At 39.5% G+C, this 26,226-nt stretch overlaps 2 protein-coding genes across 9 annotated transcripts in view; one reads left to right on the top strand and one right to left on the bottom strand.

Annotated features, from left to right (window-relative positions):
• The window catches only part of LOC126999020 (dihydroorotate dehydrogenase (quinone), mitochondrial-like), a 40,237-nt gene extending 28,448 nt beyond the window's left edge, over window positions 1–11,789 (top strand). For 6 of the 7 annotated variants that reach the window (XM_050861344.1, XM_050861346.1, XM_050861342.1 and 3 more), the window contains one exon: window positions 9,167–11,789. The gene's annotated coding sequence lies outside the window, so the exon portion shown is untranslated. Of the gene's footprint in view, window positions 1–5,653; window positions 6,271–9,166 lie in introns of those variants that run through there. The other variant, XM_050861345.1, reaches the window with a different exon arrangement.
• LOC126999018 (uncharacterized) overlaps window positions 1,604–26,226 on the bottom strand; it is a 38,960-nt gene continuing 14,337 nt past the window's right edge. The window contains exons 4-6 of one of the 2 annotated variants that reach the window (XM_050861339.1): window positions 17,953–23,514; window positions 13,596–13,811; window positions 1,604–6,592 (exon numbers count right to left, since the gene is read on the bottom strand). In XM_050861339.1, the coding sequence (XP_050717296.1) occupies window positions 6,311–6,592; window positions 13,596–13,811; window positions 17,953–23,514 (6,060 nt within the window). In that variant the 3' untranslated portion in view covers window positions 1,604–6,310. Of the gene's footprint in view, window positions 6,593–12,223; window positions 13,812–17,952; window positions 23,515–26,226 lie in introns of those variants that run through there. The other variant, XM_050861340.1, reaches the window with a different exon arrangement.

Genomic DNA, 26,226 nt, shown 5'->3' with positions numbered 1-26,226 from the left:
CTCAAGTATCTTCTCTCTTACTGAGCTAACGTTGCTGAATGAGGTATCATTGTAAAGTCCTTTTCCTTAGCTGTCCTTTGACATTAATTTGAACACCATATAAGCATTGGTAGAACGAGTACAGAGTTATGAAGTAGGAACTATGAAAACATATTATTATAGACAGATACCCACCTCTATTGTTCTTATTTTCTATTATTTAGCAATAAAATAAAACCACTGATAATGTAAGAAAGTGTTTGTGGGCATTGTAGGAAAGAAAACGGCATGTTTACTGTACTTGACGACAAACTAATCAAATCTGGCGGCACGTTCATTAAAAAATGTCATGTCCACTATTGTGGACACCCGCGCTACGAGCCCACGCTCTGGCTGTCCACTATTGTGGACACCCGCGCTTTAAGGGATTTATAACCCTTAAAGCGGATTATTATTCAACTTAAATTTAGGACACATTTCCCATATAACATGGTTGCTCTCCATATAATGTAATTTAAATCAGGGGTGTAACAAAAACCACATAGTACAGCAAAGGTCAATCAGTCAAACAAAACAGAGAAACAAGTGATGAAAATGTTGAATAAATACAATAACATGTGAAAGACCACAGACAACCATACATTAGGCTAGAGACTGAGTACCTCCCAAATCCTCATTAGCATAGGGCAAGAGAAGAGTTGCCGATCATTGGTTGATTACATTCACACTGACGTCGGCGTCCGACGTCGTCACCATTAGTCCTCTTCTAAACCTCTTAATCCTCTTAATCCTCTTTTAAACCTCTTAAGAGGAAATGGAAGAGGAATTTAGAGGAGGATTGAGAGGTTTAGAAGAGGATTAATCCTCTTCCATTTCCTCTTGACCCTTTCCATACTGTGACGCCGACATCTGTGTCACGGATGGAAAGAGTTAAACTACATAGTTCCTTTATCTAATGGGACATAGCCATCTCAAAGATTCACTTAAGTCTATCTTTTGTGTGTGTAAATGTACACATGGATCATGCATTAGGAACTTTTGCTGTTACTCTAGTGAGTGTTTACTTACCTGGTTGTAGTATAGAGAGATTAAATTAGTCTCATTTTCCTGTTTTCATATCTATTTCTATCCAGCTCAGCTTAAATCAGTGTTTCTTGCTGCACTATCACCTCATTCAGTTCATTACAAAGTAATTATTTTTATATAGGAAACTAAATTTCTTTATGTATTATTACCACACTTAGTCTTCTTTAACTTGTATTAATGACCTCTTGTTCTTTCATTATCTCTATTCAGAAGATTCTTCCAGTACACCCCTTACCACCTTTTCTTTTGTCTCCCAGCTTCGTAAATTTAAAAATATCCAATCTCTTCATTCAACAGCTGTGGCATCAGACCCCAGAATATTGATTGACCCTATTGGCTACCAGCCACTTATGTTGCAGCACCATGGTTACGCACCACAGTAAATCACTCCAACCATTTATCAACCCATATTGACTCCCGAGCCATTTACCAACCTCCTTGTGACCCCTAGTAATTTGTCGATTCCTTGGACAGTTTTATCCACCCCTAGAGACCTTTCCTCTAGATCTGCACATGCAGTCAAATGAAACTGTCGGTGTAAATTAAGAAAATATTTTATTCTTTTATATCCAGAAAATTAGTAATATTAACACAAATATTCCATTTGAGGAGCTAATTACATTTACTATTATATTTACATGTCAGTAAGACTATGAGTCATCATAATCTCACAAGTGGTAGAGCCTAACTTATTAGCTATGCTTGCTGAGGCACAAGTCATCTTATTTGTTCCCATTCCTCCTTAAATATATACCTAAATTTTATATAGTTTCTTGATAGTGCAAGATGGGTTTAGAATATGAAAATTTTATACAAGGAATGGCATTGATAGCTATATAATAACTGAGCAACTAATGAGTTACTTATTACTCATACTATGCAAGCAGGAGCTTTATGTATTCATATTATAAGGATTGGAATTTTCCACCATCTTTTCTCTCAAAGTCACAGCACCTAGAACCTGGGAACTATACCAGCTATAGATCTAGTGGAAGTCTGTCCAATTTTATATTGGTAAATGAAGACTTCCTGTATGTTTGATATTTTCTTCTTAAGTCTTAATTCCCATCTTCAAATATTGTATAAAGATCGCTGACATGCATTAATTCCTTAATTCTTATGTACTAGTCATCCTTAAGCCCTTACTCCCTGTAAGAATTAAAAGGCAGGTTTATAGGATGCTGGAAGAGAGGGAGGAAGTGACAGGAGAGACTTTTTCCTCCTTTTTAAGATGTGTATAACACTTTCTCAGCCTGAGCATTGTAGGAAAGTCAAGGAATGATGATTACTTTTATCACCATCATACAAGCACCACCATCATCATTAGTAGTGTGTGTGTGTGTGTGTGTGTGTGTGTGTGTGTGCATAAAAGATATAAAAAAGTCTCACCTGATCACCAGACACTATGTGAGGGCTTTCATTCACCAAAATGGAAGTTCAATAGAAACAAGAACAATGCAAAGAAGATGAGTATCATGTGGGTTCAAGCAAGGAATACAAGACAAAATTACTGAAGAAATAAGATAGTAAAAAATTAACCTGCCTTCACTATCTACCTGCATGAGAACAATATGAGAAGTATGTAACAAGAACAATATGAACCCAACATGATTAAACTGCTGCAGGTCATACTTGAGGCTAAGAAGTTATAGGGAAAGAAGACTAGTAAAGCATCAGAGAAGAGTGAGAGTGGATTAGGACAAGGAGAGTGACAAAGAAGAGATGGATGGTTAACCACCTCATCTAAAAACAAAAAAGGTCCAATTACAGGAGTTCATCAATTGAGAGGCAGGAGTCAACAAGTCACCCAGCAAAACCACATTTCTATGGACCTCAGAGAAGGGAACAGATCTAAAGAAAACAAACATAACCGAGGATAAGAAGAAAAACTTATGTGAAACAAAATGGAGCCAAAATAGGTTTCAACAAATTGGCCAAGGCTGCTGAGGATGAGCAAGCTGCTGAAGAAAGTGGTGCCTGTATTTGCCAAAGACCAGTAATATCCTTCAGGACATAAAAGAAGGGATGATAAACTATGTTGATAAATACAAGATTGAAAAGGATAGGTAAAAGTTGGAAGCATACACTATTAGCTGTGTTTGGCTACGGTGCTCATCTCAATACTACTCGCCCTTGGACCTCTGGTGGGTGAGAACCCATTAACCCAGGACACAGGGCCAGTGCAACATCAGGTTATCACAGTTTACCATTCCCAGGTATCCATTTATCAACCATCCTGAAAGGAAGGAGGAACAGCTGGGTTGGTTGCACACCAACTGCACAGGCAGGGCATTTAAACCCTGGCCTGCAGATTCTTAGTTAGGCATGCTAACCACTGCACCACAGAGATTCACTGAAGAAAGTAATTATATACAGTCGTCCCTCAAATAGTACGGGGGTTAGGGACCCAGGATCCCCGTACTATTCGAAAATCCATATAAAATTAGTGCCCCCTTTAGAAACACACTTGGGGTGCGTTTGAGAGAGGGAATCAGGACTCTCGGAACATCCCGAGTGCTCTCAATCGCTTGATGCGGCAGCATAAGTTGCCACCTCGGCACGTCTGTCCGCTGGCTCCCGGCTTTGAGAGGTGGAGCGCCTTTGTGCTGTGATGACATCATCAGCAAACGTGGCAGCCCAAACAAACACATATAAGTGTTTCCATTGCATTTCACATCTCTGTACCACCATAACCACTGCAGCTTCCTTTTCATCTTCTGTTATAAGGAGTTTGTCAGCCAGGACAGCTAGTAATGCATGTTAAACGTTGCCAGGAAGATCAGCGTACGCCATTTTTCTGCGAGTGAGACGCTGTTACCATAGCAATGACGAGGCTTCGTAAAAGGATGGCCTTTATCTCCACTCTTGCAGCACTCTTGGAGCACTGGCAGTTACTGCAGCAAGAGGGAGTAAGCCATTTCAAAGGCTGTGGTTAGGACCAAAAGGGACAACTACCTCCTGAACCAAGACCAAGATGATAGATACAGCGAACACTGCTCTCATTCACTTGCTATGCTCTCCCTACGGCAACATAACACATCCCAAAACGTAACTTCTGTTAAATCTGAATTCCTTTGCAAGGTGAACACCTATCTTGAACGCTTTGGGGTGCTTTCAGTAGGTGTTTTGGTAGAACAGTGTTGCCATTCACGCCATGACTACTTGGTGTGATGAATGGGAAATTTAAAAATCCTAAAAAAAAAACTTCCATGACAATCCGTATAAAACCGAAACCGTATTATTGGAAACCGTACTATTTGAGGGACGACTGTATACTTGAACCTCGATTTCCGGAAGTAATAGAGGGGAGCACCTGTCTAGGAACCACAGACGTCTGCCAATCGACAGGGGAGGCACCTGTCTGGGAACCACAAATGTCTGGCAATCGACAGCATTCACTAACTGCTCTGGACTTGTAGCACACATCTAAGAGATTAACTATAACATGTAAGGCTTTCATTACGTGTCAACAAAGGATGCACAGTTGGCAGTGGTTACAAAGTGTCTGCCATTTTATTTTTCAATTTCAGCAAGTGCTTTAGCGTATATCATTCAAAGTATTTCGTAATAAATGCTTCTCTCTATAAAACTCAGATGACAAAAATATGGAATATGTAATAAATACTTGATCATAACTACAAGCAGCTGCTCAGCTGATAACTGTAAACAGACCGATAAGAGTGTATGTCACAAGAAGAAGCTTAATGAACCCATTGCAGGTATTTTGTGAAGACACAGACAGACTTAAAAAGAGTGAATTACCAGTACACAAATAGCAAATAAAATTAAAGGAATTCAACAACAAGAATATTAAGCTTAGTGAATCAATGAAACCGTTGTGGAGGTAACATGACTATCACCTGCCACCACAATACCACCACCACCTCCAAGGGAAGCAAAGTGAGTGGTTCAGAGGAGGAGGAAGAGTATACAAGATGAAGATTATGTTGATGAAATTTATGGAGGAGAAAACCAGGAAAATTGAGCTTTTTGGTCAGAAAATAATGCCAAAGGATGAAGAAGATTCAGATGATGGTTGTGGAGATTTTGATGAGTAAATTTATTATTGATGATTAGGAGGAAGATATGTGCAATGACCGATTTCAGTGACAGTTAGGAGAAATATCCTAAAACAGTGTTGTCCAAACTGGGGTCCGCAGCATAGATCAAAGAGGTACGTGAAAAGACGATGAACACACACACACACACACACACACACAGCAGAAACTTCCCATGATCTATGAAGGAAAGGAGAGAGGGAGGGACGAGTACCTAGGAAGGACGCCCAATATACATGTACCTAAATATAATATAATATAAATATAATATAACATAATTGAGTTTAATCAGTCATGGAGGGTACGTAACAGTAGGAGAAGGTAATACAGGGTACAACAGGCGAAAAAGTTTGGACACCACTGTCCTAAAAGATAAGGATGAATCTAAGCAAGGATGAATAAAAGCAAAATGATAACTGTGTCTACACTGAGGATGGAGGCAGGGGGTAGGCAGTGGTCAAGGTGAAGGCAGGGTGTCTGCAGGACCCAGGTTAAAGTCCTGCCCACTGCTACAAGCTTACAATTTTCAGTCATCACGGAGTGGCCAGGACAACCCACGTGCTGTCCTGATGACCACCTATCAACCCAGACTCTAATGAGACTCTAAATAGGATCAAGTGGAGCTCTGGGGGGCAGCGTACTCTAAATAGGATCAAGTGGAGCTCTGGGGGGCAGCGTGAGTCAAGCAAGAATGGCACCACTATGGAACACTTCCCTGTGCTACTAATGGGTTGGGGTCAACCAACAGGTCCCATCACAAAAGCTTTCTTAGGCCAGGTGTGGAAGACGAGACTGCTAGCACAACTCATCATGACTGAGCGACATGGCTTGTCCTGGTATTGCAGAAAGATCAAAGAAAAAATGTGGAAAAACAATGAAGTGAAGATAAAAAGATGTCAGATTAGGCCAATCAGTTGTGTGTGTGTTAGTTTTTCCCATCCTTTTCACTTTCTCCTTAAAGAGAGTCTTATGTGAGTAAGGATTATCAAGAACATGTCTGGTTTGGAAAGTATTAAGTACAATATTTCTTTAATATTTGTCTATCACAGATAACATATGTGACAGCCACATACAATGGTAGTCATGTCAGTCCTATAAATCTTCCTTGAAGTTTCAGTAATTTTCATTCTTACATCACACTGCAAAAAAGTCCATGCATTCTACAACTTCTAAGGAGTGAATTCCATTCATTTGTTGTAATCTCTTCTCACTACAACTGATCTGAGGAAGTTTTCATCATTTTCTTCCCTACTTGATACAGGGCAGACAAGTCCACGAGTTCTTCCATTTCTTATGAGTGATTTCCAATCTTCATTGCCCTCAAAAGAGGAAAGACTGGCTACTATGTAGCAAGTTTTCTTTGCTCGGGTCAGTGCTACATTCAACCTCTGGCGATGGGACAGGAAGCCAATACTGGCGGAGTTGTTGGCCCTCACAAAAGACAGGATGATCACATCTCTCTCTTGGCCCTGCAATATGAATATGCATTAAATAGTGTAAATCATACACATGCATATAAAGGTATATATATCTGAAAGAAAACTTTGCAAAATGTAGTTGTCCAAAAATACTAAATGCTTGACCCTCAATTTCCTAGACTGACAGGGGGAGCACCTGTCTGGGAACTACAAACGCTGGGCATAGGGAATTGCTAGTCTGGGAGCCATGACCCATTCTCACATGCTTACCATACTATGTCAGGCAACTGCCAACATTCAGCACCTACCCCAAAATTTTATCACACTTTAATCACTCACAATTTAAGAAAGATTAACTAAAACAAGTTACTTGAAAGCTTGTATTATAGGCGATCAAAGGATGCAACATCAGCAGCAGTAATGAAGCGTATGCCATTTTCTTTTTTGACTCTAGGCGCTTAACCCTTTCCATCCATGATGCAAACATTGGCGTCACAGTATGGAAAGGGTCAAGAGGAAATGGAAGAGGATTAATCCTCTTCTAAACCTCTCAATCCTCTTCCATTTCTTCTTAAGAGGTTTAGAAGAGGATGAAGAGGAAATGGATGAGGATTTAGAGGTTTAGAAGAGGACTAACAGTGACGCCGTCGGATGGCGACACCGGAGTGAAGTGAACTACAAATTATTTACTAATATTACTTTCTATGTAAGTCAGATAATGAAAATATCATACAGGTAATAAAAACTAGATCATAAATACAACCATCTGATACATGTAAAGAAACAGTCAGTGTGTCGGCTGTGGGGATGCAGTGTTTGCTATCTTCTTTTTAACTCTCTGGGTGGTCAACAATATAATACTACAGGTTGAGAATCCCTTATCCAAAATTCCTGAGACCGAGTGTTGTTGCGGATTTCGTATTTTTTCAGATTTTGGAATATGAAGGCCCTTTTGACATTTTCAACAATATCTTTACACCACAGAGCACACAACATGTGGTAAGCACAATGAGTAACGAGCAAAGATGTTACTCGTGACGACTGCTGACAGCAAACTAATGTATAGCAGCACAGCACACAACAGCTGTACGTGGTGGAACCTTCATATCACTTTGTGGAATTTTCCATTCCATTTATGACGCGTCATGTCAGCATTCAAAAAACTTTCGGATTTTGGAATTTTGGATAAAGGATTCTCAACCTGTACTGTGAATTATTGATGTACTTGACTCAGTACATGCTGTATTTAAGACAACAATGAACAAAAATATCCTGCATGCACACAGCAACCTATTATTATAGAGGGTGTTGTGGACATTGACCAGGTGACAATCTAATGTATGGCTGGACTTTTGTTTCAATACCCAAACTTGACCAGGCATAATTATGTCCAGCACCTGCCAAAGCTGGAACTGAGATTTTTGCCCTGGACATCAATCTCGATTTTCAGACTTGGTGGGGCATATGTCCAGCAGTTTTTGGACTCCGAATTTTGTCTGGGAAATCCAATATCTGGGATATTGAGGTCCAGAAAATTAAGTCGTGTGTATTACATTAAAAACAACTGCACCCACCCCATGACATCATCCATAGGGATCCCACTGCCCAAATCTCAGTGCAGACTCCCTTTCCATTTGAAGTATCTCATGATAAGATCCTTGCTTAAGCCAAGCTTTGTAGGTATCCATTTAACCTTCTAGCAGGGTCGATTTCTGGATAGCATGTCACTGCCTGTATAGCCAGAGTTGACCTTCATGTACTATACAGGTAATGTCTCAGTTCAGTCTCACAGAGTAATACTGTGGTAGTTTTACACAGTCATTCCAGCGATCCCCCATAATTCTGTAAATACATATAACAAAGGTGTCAATTCACCTCTTCAAGTTACTAATTAGTGTCTATGTCTTATAACCATTAAGTCAAAAGGACGGGGAGCAGGCACCAACCATGCGGCCATTAGACTGCCACTAGATGGCCACTGAATGGCGACTGGACGACGTCCATTTGCTGTGCAGCCTACCAATGCTCGCCACACAACTTGCCATGTGGTGGGAGACTGAACGCTGACCACAGCCAATAACAAATGCAAAGTGGACGCCGAACATCGGCGACCACCTACTACCTGACAGCAACCAGACGGCGCCCGCTCACAATCCAGTAGCTGTTCACCAGTTAACTGTCATCGTTGGCCACCAGTGGCAGTCCACTTGCCGTCCAGATGCAGTCCATTCAGCCATCGGACGGCAACCTTTTTATGACGGGCAGAGACCTGAGAGGTCGGCTGAAGGTTTTTGCACCAAAAACCTCCAGCCGACCTTTTCGGTCGCACAGCAGATGGAGACATAACGATTGCACGCACAACGATGTGAGACCTCCTGCGAGAGGTCGTCACTAGGTTGTAAAGTCAGTGTGATTTGATTTGTATTTCCTCCTGCCAACAACTTAAACTCTTTCAAGTGGGAAGTATTAAGACAACTCTTCAACATCAACAGATATTTAGCCTCTCTTCTGTCCAGTCATTCTGTACTCTAGTTGAAAGTGCTTGACAGATTTTTTTGTTTTGTTTTTGTTGCCTGTGGGCTGCTTCCATTGCTGTTAAAAATTAAGTCCCCTTCCTCTTTCCAGTTATGGATGACAAGCCATACAGCAACCAAGACCACATGGAACCCATGGATCATAGTCATACCTCCAGGTTTAAGTGCTCCCCTGCCTTTCCACCCCTCAACTTCACTACAACCTCTCTGACCTCATCAAGAGAGGGTGGGGTTTTGTCAGTTTGTTGAATCAGCATCCACTATCTGTAACCTAGCAGTTAGAAACTGCTTAATTGGAGAGTTCATCATGCACAGCTGGTCAAAGGAGGATAATATGTTTGTAGTAAATGCAGTGGTAGAAAGAATGAAGAGAATGGGTGGGCAGGTATATCTCACTTTCCTCAACATAGAAAAAAATGTATGATGGGGTAAATAGGGGGTTGTTGAGTCAGTTGCTGGCTAGGATAGGAGTGAGAGGTTAGTTGGGATTATAAATAACAAGTATGAGAACACATGTGCAATTTACAGTCTAGAGGCTAAAGAAAAAGTGGATAAGTAGTCATAGAGGGGTTAGGCTTAAGTATCCTACTTATTTTTAGTAGGAAACTCAAGGGAGTCATGTTATGGAATAAGGGTGGAGAGTGAACAATTAGGAAATCTACTGTATGCAGATGACAGTTACCATGAGTGAGGACAGTGACATACTGCAACTAATGATGAATGTGGTAACACAGTATGGGAGGAACTTTGACATGTAGTTTAGTAACTAAAAAGAAGTCATGTTTTAGTAGTAAATGCAAAGGCTATATATGAAGGAAGGACCTGGGTGCTAGGAGAGATAAGCATAAGCCGTACAAATACCTAGGAATTATAGTTGCCAAGAATGGGGAAGGTAGAACAAAGAACAGAATTTCTAAGTCAAATCAGTGGGTAGGAAAGTTAGGGGGTGTGGCTAGGTGCACAGCAGATATGAAGCCTTTTGCGTTAGAAGGACCACTCTCACCACAAAGGCCAAAATCAAGATAGAGTAAGGCAGTCCATTAAGGTCTTAACCTTTCCTATACGGCGACGCTGACGTCGAAGCCTATGTTGGCGTCTTTATTACATTGACATATTTAGTTTTAGTTGGTGCCAAGTGATCCCGTATTCTGTTCTGACTCTACCTAGAGACTCTGTATATGATACGGTGTCTTATTTGACTTTCAATGTTATTACAGTGTAATAACGTAAGTATGTCTTACGCGCATTTGTACTTGACCGTAACAATCAATTCTAACAGAAAATAACAAAAATAATGAGAAAGAAATGATATATGTGTATGTGTGGAGTTGTTAAGTTCCTCTTCCTTTGAGTTGCCAAGTGGCTGGGTAGTGAGTGCTTATCTCAACACCACCCTTGGCTCAAGGACGCGGCCTCCCCTCACTGCCCCTCCCCCCGCTGTCTCTGTTCTCTTTCATTCTTTCTTCCTTCCTTCTACCTCCCCCCTCCAGTGTGAGAGAGAGAGAGAGAGAGATGCATGCTCTCCCTCTCCCTTCGTATCCCAGTGTGTGTGTGTGTGTGTGTGAGAGAGAGAGAGATGCATGCTCTCCCTCTCCCTTCATATCCCAGTATCCCTTCATGTGTGTGTGTGTGTGTGTGTGTGTGTGTGTGTGAGAGAGAGGGAGGAGGGGGGGGGGGGGGAGGCACCTCTTCAACAAGTTTCAACTTGCTGTTCCTCGACCCTTCCTTTCCTTTCTAACCATCTATATTATAATCTGTGTGTGTGAGACAGAGAGAGAGAGGCGCCTCTTCAACAAGTTTCAACTTGCTGTTCCTCGACTCTTCCCTTCCTTTCTAACCATCTAATCTGTGTGTGTGTGTGTGAGAGAGAGAGAGAGGGAGAGAGAGATGCTAATCTCGCAAATTTCTCTGTATATTTATGCTTACATCTCAAAATTATCAAATAATTTATGTTTCTCTATGTGCACCATTTAATTTTGCATTTTTTATATATAATACATGATGATTATGTTGAAATTATGGCTGAAAACTTGTTATAATCAGAAGCGACATTTGAAATTTGGCGCGGGCAGCCAGCCTGGTTACGGGGTGGGGCGCCGTTTTCGCCCGGTTGTAGTGAAGGGGTTAACATTGCCTTGGAGTGGATGAGTGTCCCTTCAAGCATTGTAGGTAGGGTCGAAAATCCATTACAGGAGAAGTCTGGTCAACAATCAATGCAGGTATAATATGTTGCTGAAAGCAATATTTTGCATTAAAAGGGCTGCCCATCCATGAGGGATGCATAACCTTTGTGATGCAAAAATTGTCACTGGACAAATTCTGATTTAGAATGGCAGCTCAATCAGTGCAGGGAAGGCTTTAACCAATCCGAGTGGTTCCCTCACGTCATGTGACTGCTCTCAGGCAATGGAAGGGCGGTGGAGGCCAGCCATGTTCGTCTTTTGTTTGGGCTGTCTTGGTGCACAAGCAAAGGATACTCCTAACTAGTGGCGGGCTGGTACGATTTTAGGCTATTGAGCGGCCCTTATGCCATCGCACACTTTCCCTACCATTTTCTCACTTTATATTATTGTTACTAATGTTAATTTCATGTTTTTGTGTTTCATCAATTATGAAACATTATCACATGCAGTATTTACTAAAAGCACACTCAAAATTCAGTGTAACTCCTGAAATCATCACAGGTTGCAATAAAACAAAAATTCTGTACTAAGTGTCATGACACTATCATGATCCTGAATGTCTTTTTTAGACCAAGTTTATTGCCAAAGCACCGAACTCTGAGCACATTTTTTATCTCGGTGCAAGCAATTATTCTAATGCACAGGACCTCATATGAGGTGGTTCGATGGATATCAAAGAGCATGGTAGTTCCAGACCTCATGGATGGGTTATAATGCATGAGGTGCAGAGTTAAAGAACTAGGTAAGCTAGGAGTAGTACAGAACAGTGTAGGTAGGCTGCCTGTTAGGTGCCAACAAGTACGCAACAATAGAGGGGAGGTACGATGGAGCACTTTTGAGGAAAGAATAGGAAAGGCACTGTTGAAGTATAAAATGAGGATGGGAAAGATGAATGAAAATAGGTGAACTTGTAGGGTATTTGAATGGGCAAGTCAGGGGACTAAGTAGAACAAATCTAGTATATGTGGGAGAAAAATGTGGGCTGGAGGGTTTCACATTTTCAAGGTTGATGTTATGGTCAGACAAAAAGAGACTGAAGTCGAATGTGAATGATCAATTTCAGGAGAGAAGGAAGGAGCCTGCAGTCAGAGGGTGTGGCTGAAGCGTGAAAGTTTTTATGATGGTAGCCTGGGGAGTGTTGTTTTTCAAGGTGAGGACTAAATTTCTGGAGCTAAACAGTAGGATATTTAGGTGGGCCAATGGGGAATGCAAGGTATGCCATATGTGTGAAAGGGGAGTTAGACAACAGAGCCTATGCTACTAGAGTGTCCCAGGCATGGGCAGGAGGAGGAGTATGGTAACACAGGATAGAAAACTGGAATAGGACATTAGACGGGGATGTCCTGCTAGGCCCGAGCACTTTGCAGGAGACGACCAGAAGGACAATGGAAAATGTAAAAGAATTTTTGGAGAAAGCTTGTGTAGTGCATACTGAATAGGGTGGACTCCTGAAAATGTTCTCCCTCCTGGCACTATCAGTTCTGTATTTTCTGTTCTGGATTTACTTTTTTCAGGTTTGACCTGAGGGAGTAAGCCATTATAAAGGCTGTAGTCACTGCCAAATGAAGTGACTACCTCCTTAACCCCTTCATTACAGCCAGGGCGAAAACAGTGCCCCGCCCCGAATACAGGCTGGCCATGCGCGCCAAATTTCAAACGTAGCTTCTAATTATAACAAGTTTTCAGCCATAATCTCAACATAATCATCATGTATTATATATAAAAACATGAAAATTTAAATGGTGCACATAAAGAAACAAATTATTTGATAATTTTGAGATGTAAGCAAAAATATACAGAGAAATTTGCGAGAGATTACTCTCTCTCTCTCGCACACACATGTAGATTAGATGGTAAGAAAAGAAAGGAAGGGTCAAGGAACAGCAAGCTCACCCCCCCCCCCTCTTTCTTCAGCTGTCCTAACAACTGAACTCTTTAAAATTTAAATCTCAAACACCTTCCCCCTCCAGCACTATGTTCTATTCCTACTCTAGCTCTTCAACATAACTGCTGCACCTTCCTTCTATAACTTTGCCTTGTAGTTAGTCATGCAATCTCAACTGCCAGTCCTTCCTCCCATTTTCCTTATTCCTACTTCCTGTAAATTCCAAGTTCTCACTCATCCTTAATTTTGCAACCCCAAAGTGGTCAGAGCTGTTACACATTTCTCTCATAACCTTTGCCTCTAATACATCCAACCTCAACCAATTGTCCACAACTATATAATCAATCAAGCTTCTCTCATTCCCTATTGCCCAAGTATATATGCTGAAAGGTGTTTGACAGGAACAGACCCCTTTCATCACATATCATAAGGATTTGCTATGTAACACATACCTGGAAACCATCAATTGTGTTGATGGAGAGATTTATTATTGCCTTGAACTTAGCCAGTTTTTCTTCAAGGTAAATTCTCTGCCGCTGGTATGGTGTGATGATGCCAACTGTTTTTTTACTCAAATGTGGCTGCAGAACCCCCAACAGCATATATACCAGGGATGCTTCAGCTGGGTTATACATCTCTTGATTATTGAGCCTTTCTTCTTGGGAGTTCTGCAAAGATATAACTTGCTACAGAAATTTGAATTCATTTAAATGAGTAATTTCAAATGGAATGCAGCAATTTGAAATCTACCTTTTGTAACAGAAACTTCAAAATATAACAAACAAGCATTGATTTCCTGTGGCAAAAGTGGACAAGAGAGTTGAGATATTTCAAAGCAAAACTAACGTGATGTCATATGATTGCATTTGTAAAAAAATATGTAAGAAACTATGACCCATGCAAGGGGATAGCAGAGAATTTTACTATTTAACTGAAACTATATAATAGTCAATGCTGGAATCTATCAATGTTAGTATTTTGATGGTACCATTGATTTAAAAGATATGATTAGACATGAAGTATTTTCTTAATTATAAATGTATCCAGTATTTCTTATCATCCTGTTCAGTATGTCTGATGTGTAAGAAGTTTGTTACAAATGTTTCAAGAAATAAAGGGTACTGTTTAATGTTTTTATTGGGTTCAATCTGTTACTTTTATTTTTTATGATTGTGTGTAATCTAAAAATCATAGTTTAATTTTTCGAGTAACCCCTTGGCATTTTCAAAACTCATTTGACCTCATACATTTGGTGGGCCTTCCTTGTTGCCTTCATCATCACTAGCAATTATTAGTCCACTGCTGAACAGAGGCTTTTCCCAATATTCTGAACCAATCCATTTGATTTTAATGTACAGGTCTCCCTCAGTGTCCAATGAGGCAATTTAACCCTTTCACTACGGCTGGGCCAAAACAGCACCCCGCGCCGTATCCGAGATCGCTGCATGCGCCAAATTTCAAATGTCGCTATTGAATAGAACAAGTTTTCAGCCATAAACTCAACATAATCATCATGTATTATATATGAAAACATGCAGAATTAAGTGGTGCACATAAAGAAACAAGTTAATTGATAATTTTGAGATGTAAGCATAAATATAGCGATGAAATAACTCGCATACTGGCTAAAGTGAGCCAGGACGCAGTATGTGCATCCTCGGATATGGTACGGCACACGTAAGGACGCAGTATACGCGTCCTCGTGTTGAAGGGGTTAAGATATCTTGAATATATGATTGACCTATATTATTGGCGCCACTGTAAACACTTGCATGCACCAAGATGGGCTTGGGCGACCACCATGCCCCTCAAGAAAGCCTACCAGTGCTACAGGCTTCAACAGGGGAAAAAGAAAAAAAAAAAAGGCCATTTTTAAATTTACAGTTATTGTGACTCATATATATGATCGTCTGACCCACCAGCTGAGTGTACTGCAAGTCTACAGGCATTTGATCTATAACCCACAAGTTCGCAGTGCTCCTCACCCCTCACCTGTGCCACCATTCAATGTGCCATACGAGTGTTAGTGCATGCCTTCAAGAGAGGATGATAAGACCAAGACCAAGTTATATAGTCAAACCTTAACATCCACAGGGTAGGTAACACACACCTGTGGATGTTAAAGATCCATGGATATCTCCTGCCCCCTTACAAACAGTTTGGAATTTTTTCAATGTTTTATGAACACACACAAAACACACAAAGAGAAAAGTAGATATGAAGGGAGAGAGATAAGTCTCTCTCTCTGAAGGGGAGGCGCCGCCTAGTATTAGTGGAGGGTACATTCATTTTATTTCAATTGTTCTAAAACTTAATCTGATTAAACGAACGGTCCAAGAGCTTCATATGGGAGTCTGCAGCAGAGAGGAAAACTGGGAAGCAGTACTCAAAATGTGGCAATAAAAATGAATAAAAGGAATTTAACACAATGCTGTCGTCAGAAAATATCTCTTTGCACTTGCGAAAAAGACATTTTCTGAGAGACTGACGAAGCAACAGACCACAAGCGAGACTCAAATGTTAGTTTAGAGTCTAACGTCACCCACAGTAGTTTTAAAGACTTACAATTCTTAATCACAGAATTGTTAAAAACATCACCAAGAATGAATTCTGGAGACATCCTCTTCCAAAACATTGGGTGCTGATACTCTGTGTTGGGGGGAGGAGATAGTAGTATAGAGTTATGTGTCATCAGCATATGCCAACATTTTAGAGGATATGCCACCCCACATATCACTAGTAAATAAAATAAACAACAAAGGCACCAAGACCTTGAGGAACACTGGACTTAACCTGGTAAAATCATTAAAAGAACTATCAACAATAACGTGTTTTTTCCTATCAGTTAAAAACTCAGAGATCACATCTAGGACATGCCCTCCTACACCAGAATTTTTCAGTTTAAACAACAATGCCTTGTGATTCACCATATCAAAGGTTGAAACTAAAATCCAAAGAAATAAGCCAAGATTCATGTCTACAATCGAGAGAAGATTGAAGGTCATGTGTCAACACCAAAAGAGCATTACAAGTTCCCAAGCCATTCCTAAAACCAAAATGGTTAGGTGGTAGAAGATTAAAGTCATTGAAATATTTAGTGAGTCGTTTCCCCAACAAACACTCAAATACTTTTGACAGAATAGGAGTAATAGAAATGGTTCTGTATTCTTCTGGTAAAACTGAAGCAGATTTCTTCGGGATAGGAGTAACATTAGCAATACACCAACAGCTAGAAAAGCGACCTTGCTGAATTATAATTCTGAAAATGACGGAGAGTTTGGGAGCTAGGAGTTTACTAATAATTTTGAAAATAGTGGGAAAAAGCCAAAAGGATCAGTACCTCCACATGAATTTAAATCATTTAGAAGCTTTTCAACCTCAGATGATCGGAAAGCAAATGAAGTCATTTTAGGTTCCAGAAAACAAGTACTGGGTAATGTAACCTCAGTGTTATTCTGTTTGCTCTCAAACACAGAGAACATGTTAGCTTTTACAGCAGGATCATAAGCAACGGAGCCATCATTCTTACACAGAGGAGGAATACTCTACTCCAAACAAGGACTGTTTCAAAGCAGACCACCATTTGTGTGGCTGAGTAGCACCAGTGAGAACATCCTTTAAATGTGCATTAAATTCAGATTGCTACTTCATAAACCCTCTGTGCCTCAGCACGCAATCAAATATAATTATCCCAACAGAACTGCGTATGATAACGGGTCCATAAACGGAAAGCAGCTTGTTTATTGCAATGAGCCAACTTGCACTCATCACTGAACCAGGCCTTGTCTTTCAGTCTTGATTTGACAGTTTTAGAAGAAACTCTTCTATTTAGGACAGAACAAATAGATACATGGACTGACACAAGTTAATCAAAATAACTTTGTTCTATTTATCGATATCTAGTATATATAGGGCATTATGGAATGGAAAAAGTGTTGTACACCCTCTCTCCACGGCAGCTCACTGAGCACTGAGGAGAGAACCGTCAGCCCAGAGACATACCCTCACCTTTACAAACGTTTACAATGTACAAAAATGGCGCAAATAAGCTCCACTGTACGATAGCCTAGCTCACCATAATTTGGAGATTTCGGGCAGTAGCGCACAATACTTTCTGCATACACTATATATATATATATATATATATATATATATATATATATATATATATACCGGTATATATATATATATATATATATATATATATATATATATATATATATATATATATATATATATATATATATATATATATATATATATATATATATATATATATATATATATATATATATATATATATATATATATATATATATATATATATATATATATATATATATATATATATATATATATATATATATATATATATATATATATATATATATATATATATATATATATATATATATATATATATATATATATATATATATAAAAGAGTTAGAAGATTACCCTGACACCCTTTACATACAATAAAAGTACCTGATGTGCTATAAAAACCCTCACATATTATGTTTGTCAGAATACTATGTTATAGAGGGTATATGGTGAGATGTTGGAAAAGGCTTTAGTTTTGCAGGGAACCAATAACTGTTGAAGATGACGACAATGATTCATGTAATATATTACTTTTGAAGATCAATATGCTTTCAATCAAGTTCTCATCCATTTGGATCATTTAATTTTGTAATTTTGTGGCAATCACCCTTGTAACTAGACAGTGCAAATAAGTTCTGAATGAGTTATCTATTCACCTGCAGTATCATTTCAGAATTTTTATGAAAAAGTTAATTGTCTACTAACCTTGAGATCAAAAATTATGTATGGCTGGAGAATGACATTGGCTTGTACGGCCAATGCAGGAGAAGTGGTGAGTTTATTCATGTAGAAATGTTGAGCTGGCCATGCCACTATTTCAGGGTGCATGCGGTACTGCATTTTTAGTGTATGTACAAGATCCTCTCGCTGCAGCTCCAGAACCAGGCGATGGTGGATTCGTTCAAATAGAGACTGCTTCAGATTCTTGCTTAAGGCCACCTGGGACAGTACAGTAGCTGGCAGCTGGTGGTGGTCACCTACCAACACCATTTTCCTGATGCCAAGAAGAAGAGGTAATAAAGCCTCTGTCTCTTGACATTGCCCTGCTTCATCCACAATGCAGCATGTGAAGTGGTATTGGTATTTGCCAAGCACTTCTCCCATGACCCCTGACACACAACTGTTGAGGGTGGTGGTAAGAACTTCTGCATTTAGTAGGAATTCTCGCTGCCACTTTTGTTCTAGTTCATACTTCTCACGAGTAGATGGCTGACTTGTAAAGCTTTTCTCAAAATCTGCTTTAGCTCTTGCCATTTCATTTAGACGAACTTCTAGCTGTCGTATCTCATTATGTCTCCCTTCCTTCCGGGCTCTTTCCAGCTCCTCAGCAACTTCTTGCACCAGAATTCTTCTCCTCTGCCACTCCTGCTTAGCAGACTCACATCTCGGTGCGGAGATTTCCATTCTCATTTGTTTGCTTACTAATTGATCTAAAGTGACATTTCTTACCAAAGGATGATTGCTGGTTTTGAATCCTACTCTTACAACCCGAAGATTTAGTCCAGTATCCCGCAACTGAACCAGTCTCAATGTCAGTTCATCAACAGCAGCATTAGATGGAGCACATATCAACAGCCTAGTGTGAGGCTTACTTCCTTGACCTGAACTTCTTCCCATTATCACCAACTGTGCAACAAGTGCAACAATAGTGCTTGTCTTGCCTGTTCCAGGAGGCCCATGGATGAGGCTCAGTTTTGGAATATAAGAGTCATACATGCATTTGCTGCTTACTGTAGTCACAGCTTTCTCTTGCACCTCATTAAGTGGAAAATTTTTAACCAAATATTTAGTTTCCCTTTCACATGAAAATGATGCAGGAGATGGAGACAAAATGTCATTACATAAGGGTGAAAGAGGTAACTTACACAAATTCTCCCAAATTCTGCTACTGGGACGAAGATAAGAAATCCAATTCATAGTAACCATTGTTCCAGGCTTTACTGTTTGAATTGTTTCTTTAGCAACTCTGATTCCTAGTGAAAAGCTGCTATGGCTCATCTGGGCAGGTCCTTGGTTTTGAGAGGCAACTGCCATCTGTTTGTTATTCATCATGTAATCAATGTAACCAAATATAACACTCCTCTTGGCTTCTTTTCGAATCTTAAGGGCAATCAGAGTTCCCTGCCGAAAGTCATGAAAACTTACATTATGTTGTTGTGGAATTGGTACTATTAACTTGACAGCCCAAAACTTCAATGAATTAGAAGAAGTTTTGACATGTGCTGGTTTCACAAACTCAATTGATACCTGTAAATCATGATTCTTGTTCTTATTGAGGATCCAATCCTTATAAATTTTTTCCCAAAGTTCTAGATAGAATAGGCAGCTATGTGTTTCTTTGTAGTCATTATATGAGTTATAAAGAATAAGAGTTGGGTTATTTGTACTGTTGACAACTGGTGGTGGTGGAGGAATCTTCCTTGATACACCAGCTCGATAGTACTCTTGAGCAGCGTGGTAGGAATCCAGCCAATCATAATTCCAGCGGCACACTTGGTAGACAAACAACTCCATATAATATTGGGGAACATTTTTTCTGTGAAGGATCATTTCTTCAGGTAATGTCTCCTTCGTCCTTACACTTGGCGGACCTGATCTTTCTCCATTTTTCCGGGGAGGAATCAAGAAAACTTGGACTAGATTCTCTTCCTCCTGTGGAAAGTGAACTCTTTTAGGTTTACACTTTAATTCTACCCTTTGTAAATCTTTACATATTTCATCAGTCCTTTCAGAGGTGTCATTCCTTACAGCAGTTGGTGCTGAAGACAAAGTCTGCTTTTTAATGTGTCTATTTTCTGAACTGCTTCCTGGCTGAGGCTCTGCTGTATCTGGAAGCGCATGTTCACCTTTATTCTCTGCTACCTTTGTTTGTTTTCTCTTATCCAATACTGATCTACATCCTTGTGCTTCACTATGCACAGATGGAGTACCTGATGTTCTACTACCAGAAGACTTTGGAATCTTGAAACCCTTATTCTTTGGGGTAACTGTGCTTTTTGATGGTTTAGAGAAAATATCACAGTCTATCAGTTTCTCAAAACGTGACTTTCTCGTATTTTTAGCTGCCACCTTAAAATGAACCTTATCCTGTGAGGTGGGATCCACAGATTTATCTTTCTTCTGGATGGATATATTTTCACTGTCTTTAGAATGTATAGTTTTCTCATTTGAACTCTTGCAATGAGGAGGACCCAAAGGAGGCTTGTTTGGTTTACTTTTGTTTTTGCTGACTAGATGATGCTTTTCTTTACTTCGACATTCTATGGTGGCTTTATATGAATCCAAGTTAAATTTAGAAGTTAAAGTTTTTCGCAAGTCTTGGCTTTTATTCTTTTTCCCTATTTTATTCACAGGTTCTACAATTTTTGATGCACTTTGCTTTTGTTTCTTTTCATCATTGTTTTTCTTGACAGTGGTTGATGACCCTGATGTTTTGTTAAAATTACCAGTTTCCATCTGATTACTTTTCTTCTGGTTGTTTTTTCTTGAACTATGCAGAGGAATCTTGGCTTCTGTCAACTGAGATGTACGTGGAGGGCTCTTCTTTTTTACCTTTTTTATGACAGACTGAAGGTATGATGTGTCACCAGCTCTGGTTGAGTCACTGCTACCTTCAGCCTCTAATTCATTGTTGTCAATGGTGCCTACAATATCCTCCTCCTTCTCTTCCACCTCTGGTTCATCATCATCGAAAAAGCCTTGTGAGAGAATTGGCCACCAATTATCACTTTCATCTTCCTCACTATCAGGCAATGGTTCACTCAATCCACTAGGTCCAGGTGAGGGTTCAGAATCTATTGTATTTGGAGGAGCATCTTTAGAATCCCTGTTACATTCTTCATCTTTATCAGCCTCCTCATCAGGGCTGTCTAGGAATGACTGTGAAAGGATAGGGAACCATTGATCCTCATCATCACTGCAACCATGGTTATCCATTTCACCATCAACCTCAGCAGGCATATTTTCAGGAGAACTGCATCTTTCAGCATTGGCTATTTTTTGTTCATCCTCGTCTACAAAGAAGAAATCCAATGCTTCATCTAGGCATGTGGAAGCATTAGCTGATGGAGGGGTTTCCTCTTCTTCATCACTAGATATCCATATTTCATCACCCGCCTGAGAGTACATAAATACTACTTCATCTTTATCAGCATCATTTTCTACTGAAAGATCATTTTCTTCACCTTTACATGATACACCAGGTTCAACCTTTATTTTGATTTCTGTTGATACCTCAACAGCATTTTTGCTTGGTTCTTTTAATTTTTCATCATTCTTAGAGGTAGGTTCCTTAGAATCCTCGTTAGTTTCAATAACTTTGTTACTTTGTTTCGAGTCAGCAGAAGTAAGAGAGACTGATGAGGCAGAAATACTTTCACTCCGACGAGGAACACCAGAGCCTTCCCTGTTATTTTCCCTAGTGGTATTTTCAATGACTGGATGGGAAGAATGTTCACCTACACTTTCATCCTGCATTCTATCATACTTCATTTGCTCTGTTGTGGTATGTTTCTGCATTACTCCCTCCTCGTATCTATGAGAAGAATAGTACTCACTGCCAGCTTTCCTTTTCCTCTTACGTTTATAATGATTTTTCTGAGATGACTTACTTCTATCAGAGTTATCAAAACAAGATTTATTTTCTGTATTCTCATTTTCTCTCTTACTTGAACTTGCAGAAGAATCTTCTATGAAAGAGTGTCTATCTACTTCAACTGTTGAGTCTTTAGAGATGTAGGAAGGCAATTTGGTTAATATAACTGTACACTTTTGGGGATGAACATTTAAACATGAAGGCAAATCCCTCTTTTCAACACTTTTTTGTGTGTGTGTTTCCTTCTCTAGAGGACAAACTTGAATGTCTGAATCATCTGAACTGTATATTAAATTTGGATTGAGACTACACTTCCTCTTATGTGGTAATGGCTCACTGTCACTACTACTACTGTCTGCTGAAGCCTTACTTTGAGCACATTTGCTACCAGATTCCCTTTTAAAAAATAAGGAATCACTGTCACTGTCACTATCTGATGAAGCCTTTTGTGATTTGCACTTATTTAATTTCTGCTTAGCTGCTTCCACGCACACTAATGACTCACTCCCACTGTCACAGCTTTCTGATAATTCATTTTGACTTGATTTGTTGATATTTTCTTTAGGTTTTTCCATGAGAAATAATGACTCATCATCACTGTCTTTTAAAGCTTTGTTTTGACCACTTTCATGTGAATTCTGTTTTTTATCTATTGGAAATATCAAATTACCACTATCAATGTCCTCATCCTTTGATACTTCACTCTTATTTGCATCCAGATTAGTTCTCTTGAATTTCTTCTTTATGGAAACTTCACTTGAACCACTAGGAGGTTCATCATTGAATCTCTTCCTTTTTGCTTGTGATGTTTCTGGTGACGAAATAATTTTAACTTCCGGTGAGGCTAAGGAAGTTAGATTAGTGGCTATGATTTTCTTTAGCTGCTCTTTCTTGGAAGTGTCCCCAGTAAAATAACTGCAGGAAGGTGAATCTGGATCTGTGCGAGTCAAATCAATGCTAATGAAAGAGCTGGGTTCTTCATTATCCTTGATAGTACCTGATGTTGCACTTTGAGATTGTGCTGAGCTAATATTACTAACAGAAGTTGGTTGACAGACCATTTTTTTGCTTACTGAAATCTCACCTTTTTGGTCATCAACTTTTTTTGCTAAAGATGGATCAGATTCATATTCTCTGTTACAAGCTTGTATAGGTTTATGGCAGGAATTATTGGCTTGCATGGGGTCCACAGAATTTTTACTTGTAATTATATTTGGTTTCACTTTATGAGAAGTCTCAGTAGTACTTTCTGGTTGTCTCATATGGTTAAACTCCTCTGCACTTCCAGCTTCACTGACAGCAGTATATTGTTGAAGTCTTCCTTTCAGACCTAATGCATCACTAGTTGTGGCAGCACATGATGACCCTGACCTCCCATTTTGCAAGGCAACTGGAGGTCCATCATGAGATGTTGAGCAAATGCTTCCAGCAGGCACTAATTCTGAGTTCAAGTCCTCAATGGATGATTCCTCATGGGGTCTCAGCCCTATAGTAGGTACTCTTTGTTCCTGGTTGGTATGATTAGATATCAGGCAGTTTCCACCATCACCCTGTACACAAGCTGTCTCTGGAGAGCGGTCTGAGAGGGTGATAACTGGAGGAGGTTCACCTGATTGTAAATGAACTCCCATTTCACTGTTTCTTCCGACTTCTGTTCTTCTTGTTCCACTTTGCTGTAAAAAATGTAAAGATACTAGCATAAATAAAAGACATTTTCACAGTGTATGTGTGTGTGTGTGTGTGTTAAGGACCACACAAACCAACCCAGGAAAACCCATTTTTTAAGTTTATCATCATATTACCCTTTACCCTATAACCTGAGTTTGGATACAAGGCCCTTACATTACCTAAGATTGAAATCCAAGAAAAAATGCTACCACATCCACTTTCTCGAGTCGAAGATTGACCGCCTATGTGAGCTGTCAAAGTTGTAATGCCCGAAAATCAAAGGCATGCTTCAGTAGACACTTTGCAGCAAAGAAAACAGCTGTGGCTCCATGCTAATAATTAAACACCAGCTGCTTGAGGGAAGAAACATTGCTCAACTTTGACTTGTCATTAATTTGAAATTCATTGTTATTGGGACCTGACGGCACTGAGACACCCGTAGAGAAGATAGATGGACGTACAGATAGATACTCTTAACTGAATAATGCTTATTTATCATACAGACTACTTATATAAATTACCTAACAATGCATAATTTGCCAGAAATTACTTGCCTCAAAAGCTGGGCTTTGAAAATCACTTTATAACGTTAAGAAAAAGTAAATAAAAACCTTTTTTTCCAAAAAAATAATCATCATTGTCTTTGCCATGTTCAGAATTATAATTCTACCAAATATGAATATGGTAGCATTAATAATAATTGCTGCATTTCATATCAACACGGTGCCAAACTTTGGAAGCGATTTTTGGCCATTTCTGTTTTAGTGTGTTGGGCCCTTAGGACACACGACCCCTCATATCAAAAATATGCTATGACTTTACATTGTTGAGAGTCTAGTTGGTTTTGAGCTCAAACCATTCCTCCTTATTTACTGGAAAGATCTAAATAAGGTACCGTATATGACAGCTTATAAGATGCAGGGGTTTTTTTCCAAAAAAATGGCCCAGCCCAGAAAATCACCCTGTCTTATAAGATCAAGGGTCAGCTTTGGGTTACTGACTAGTGGGGTTTTAATGCTGCAGTTGCCCTTAAATTAATCTGCAAACATCTCTGCAAATGTAAACAGAGTGAATAAAATGATGAATATAATAAATTTATTTTCACATTTTTGTTTTTAAGATGTACTAAATATTTCAACTAAAAATACGATGTAGAGAATAAAGTAAATTTATTTTCACACTTCGTTAAGTTTTTAAAATGTACTAAAATATTACGAAAACTAGAATTATGATGTAGAATGACAATAAAAAAAATATGACATACAAACTTTATACCCATCAGCCCTCTGACAATGTCACTGTCTACACCATATTTGTTTACGTCTCAAAGCAGGACTCTCGAGTTTCTAAGAAGGACCAGTTCTGTTAGGTCCCAGCAAATATTAAGGTTTTTAAATGTAAAATATTGGGATTTAATAAGGATCTGAATACATATGGAGCTTTAAAAATGACCTGATAGTGGGGAGGGCTATGGATGTCAGGCTTTTACATTCAAAGTTTAAACTCATTTATTTATCGATTGATTTGAATGCTGGCCCAAATGGAAGTGCGTCTTATGAGCCCACACATCTTGTAAGCCGTCAAATATGGTACAGTAAACCCTCGATATAACAGACCGGCTTATAATGGATTACGGATATAACGGACAAGGTCCACAGGGACCAACCGAGAAAAGTTTTTTACCAAACTGCGCCCGGTAACTATAACAACATCTGCTAGCCACCTCACCCATTTCCCTTTATCTGCTGTCCCATCCTTTGGTTACTGTGGTCTTTTCAGCCCACCTGATGAAATATTCTCCTTGTGCAGACAATGAAAGTGACCTACAAAACTTGATCAGTGTTTTTGATAGTGTCTGTAATAGGAGGAAGCTGAAAGTAAATGTCAACAAAAGTAAAGTGATGGTTTGTGAGTGAAGTAGAAGTGAGATTGTAGATTTTGTATGCCCATTTAGAATGGGAATTGAATGTGAAAAAGAATGCAAAATAATTTTGAATGGTGAAGAAATGGAGGAGTTCAATGAGTTTAAGTACCTTGGATCAGTTATGTGTAAGCATGGTGGTATGGAGGGAGAGATAAGAGAAAGGGCATTGCAAGGAAGAAGGGTGGTAGGGTCTTTGGGACGAATCATGAATGGCAGAAGTGTGAGCTGGAGGTGAAGAGGGATTTAAGAAATACAATAATAGTACTAAACCTCACATATGCAAGTGAAACATGGGCCTGGAATGAAAGTCAGAGGTCTAGAGTGCAGGCAGTGGAAATGAGTTATTTGAGGAATGTTTGTGGTGTGAGTAGAATGGATGGAATGAGTAATGAAAGTGTGTACGAGCGTTTTGGAGTGTGTCACAGGGGTGAAGGGAAGAAGTGTGGAGTGGTGGAAGGAGTGAAGCGACAGACTTTAAAGTGGTTTGGCCACATGGAGCGAATGGACGAGAGTAAGATGACCAGAAGGGTGTATGTGAGTGAGATATAGGGAGGGAATGCTAGAGGACGACCTCCAGTGAAATGGAGGGATAGGGTGCAAGAGTACGTTAGGGAGAGGGGGGAAAGATCTTTGAGAAACTTTGAGCAGGCAAGGAGGGAGTGTCTGGATAGAGAAAGTTGGAAACTCTTCTGCCATGGCCATCCCCTCATGGGAGCTCCTAGGAGCAGGCGTCGATGAAATGATGATGATGGTTTCCATTCAAATGAAGAATGTATTTACACCACAAGAAATT

This window comes from Eriocheir sinensis, chromosome 15 (genome assembly GCF_024679095.1).
Source record: "Eriocheir sinensis breed Jianghai 21 chromosome 15, ASM2467909v1, whole genome shotgun sequence".
Classification (NCBI taxonomy): Eukaryota; Metazoa; Arthropoda; class Malacostraca; order Decapoda; family Varunidae; genus Eriocheir; species Eriocheir sinensis.
Note: the sequence above shows the minus strand (reverse complement) of the source record. Positions and strands in the feature narration are given on the sequence as shown.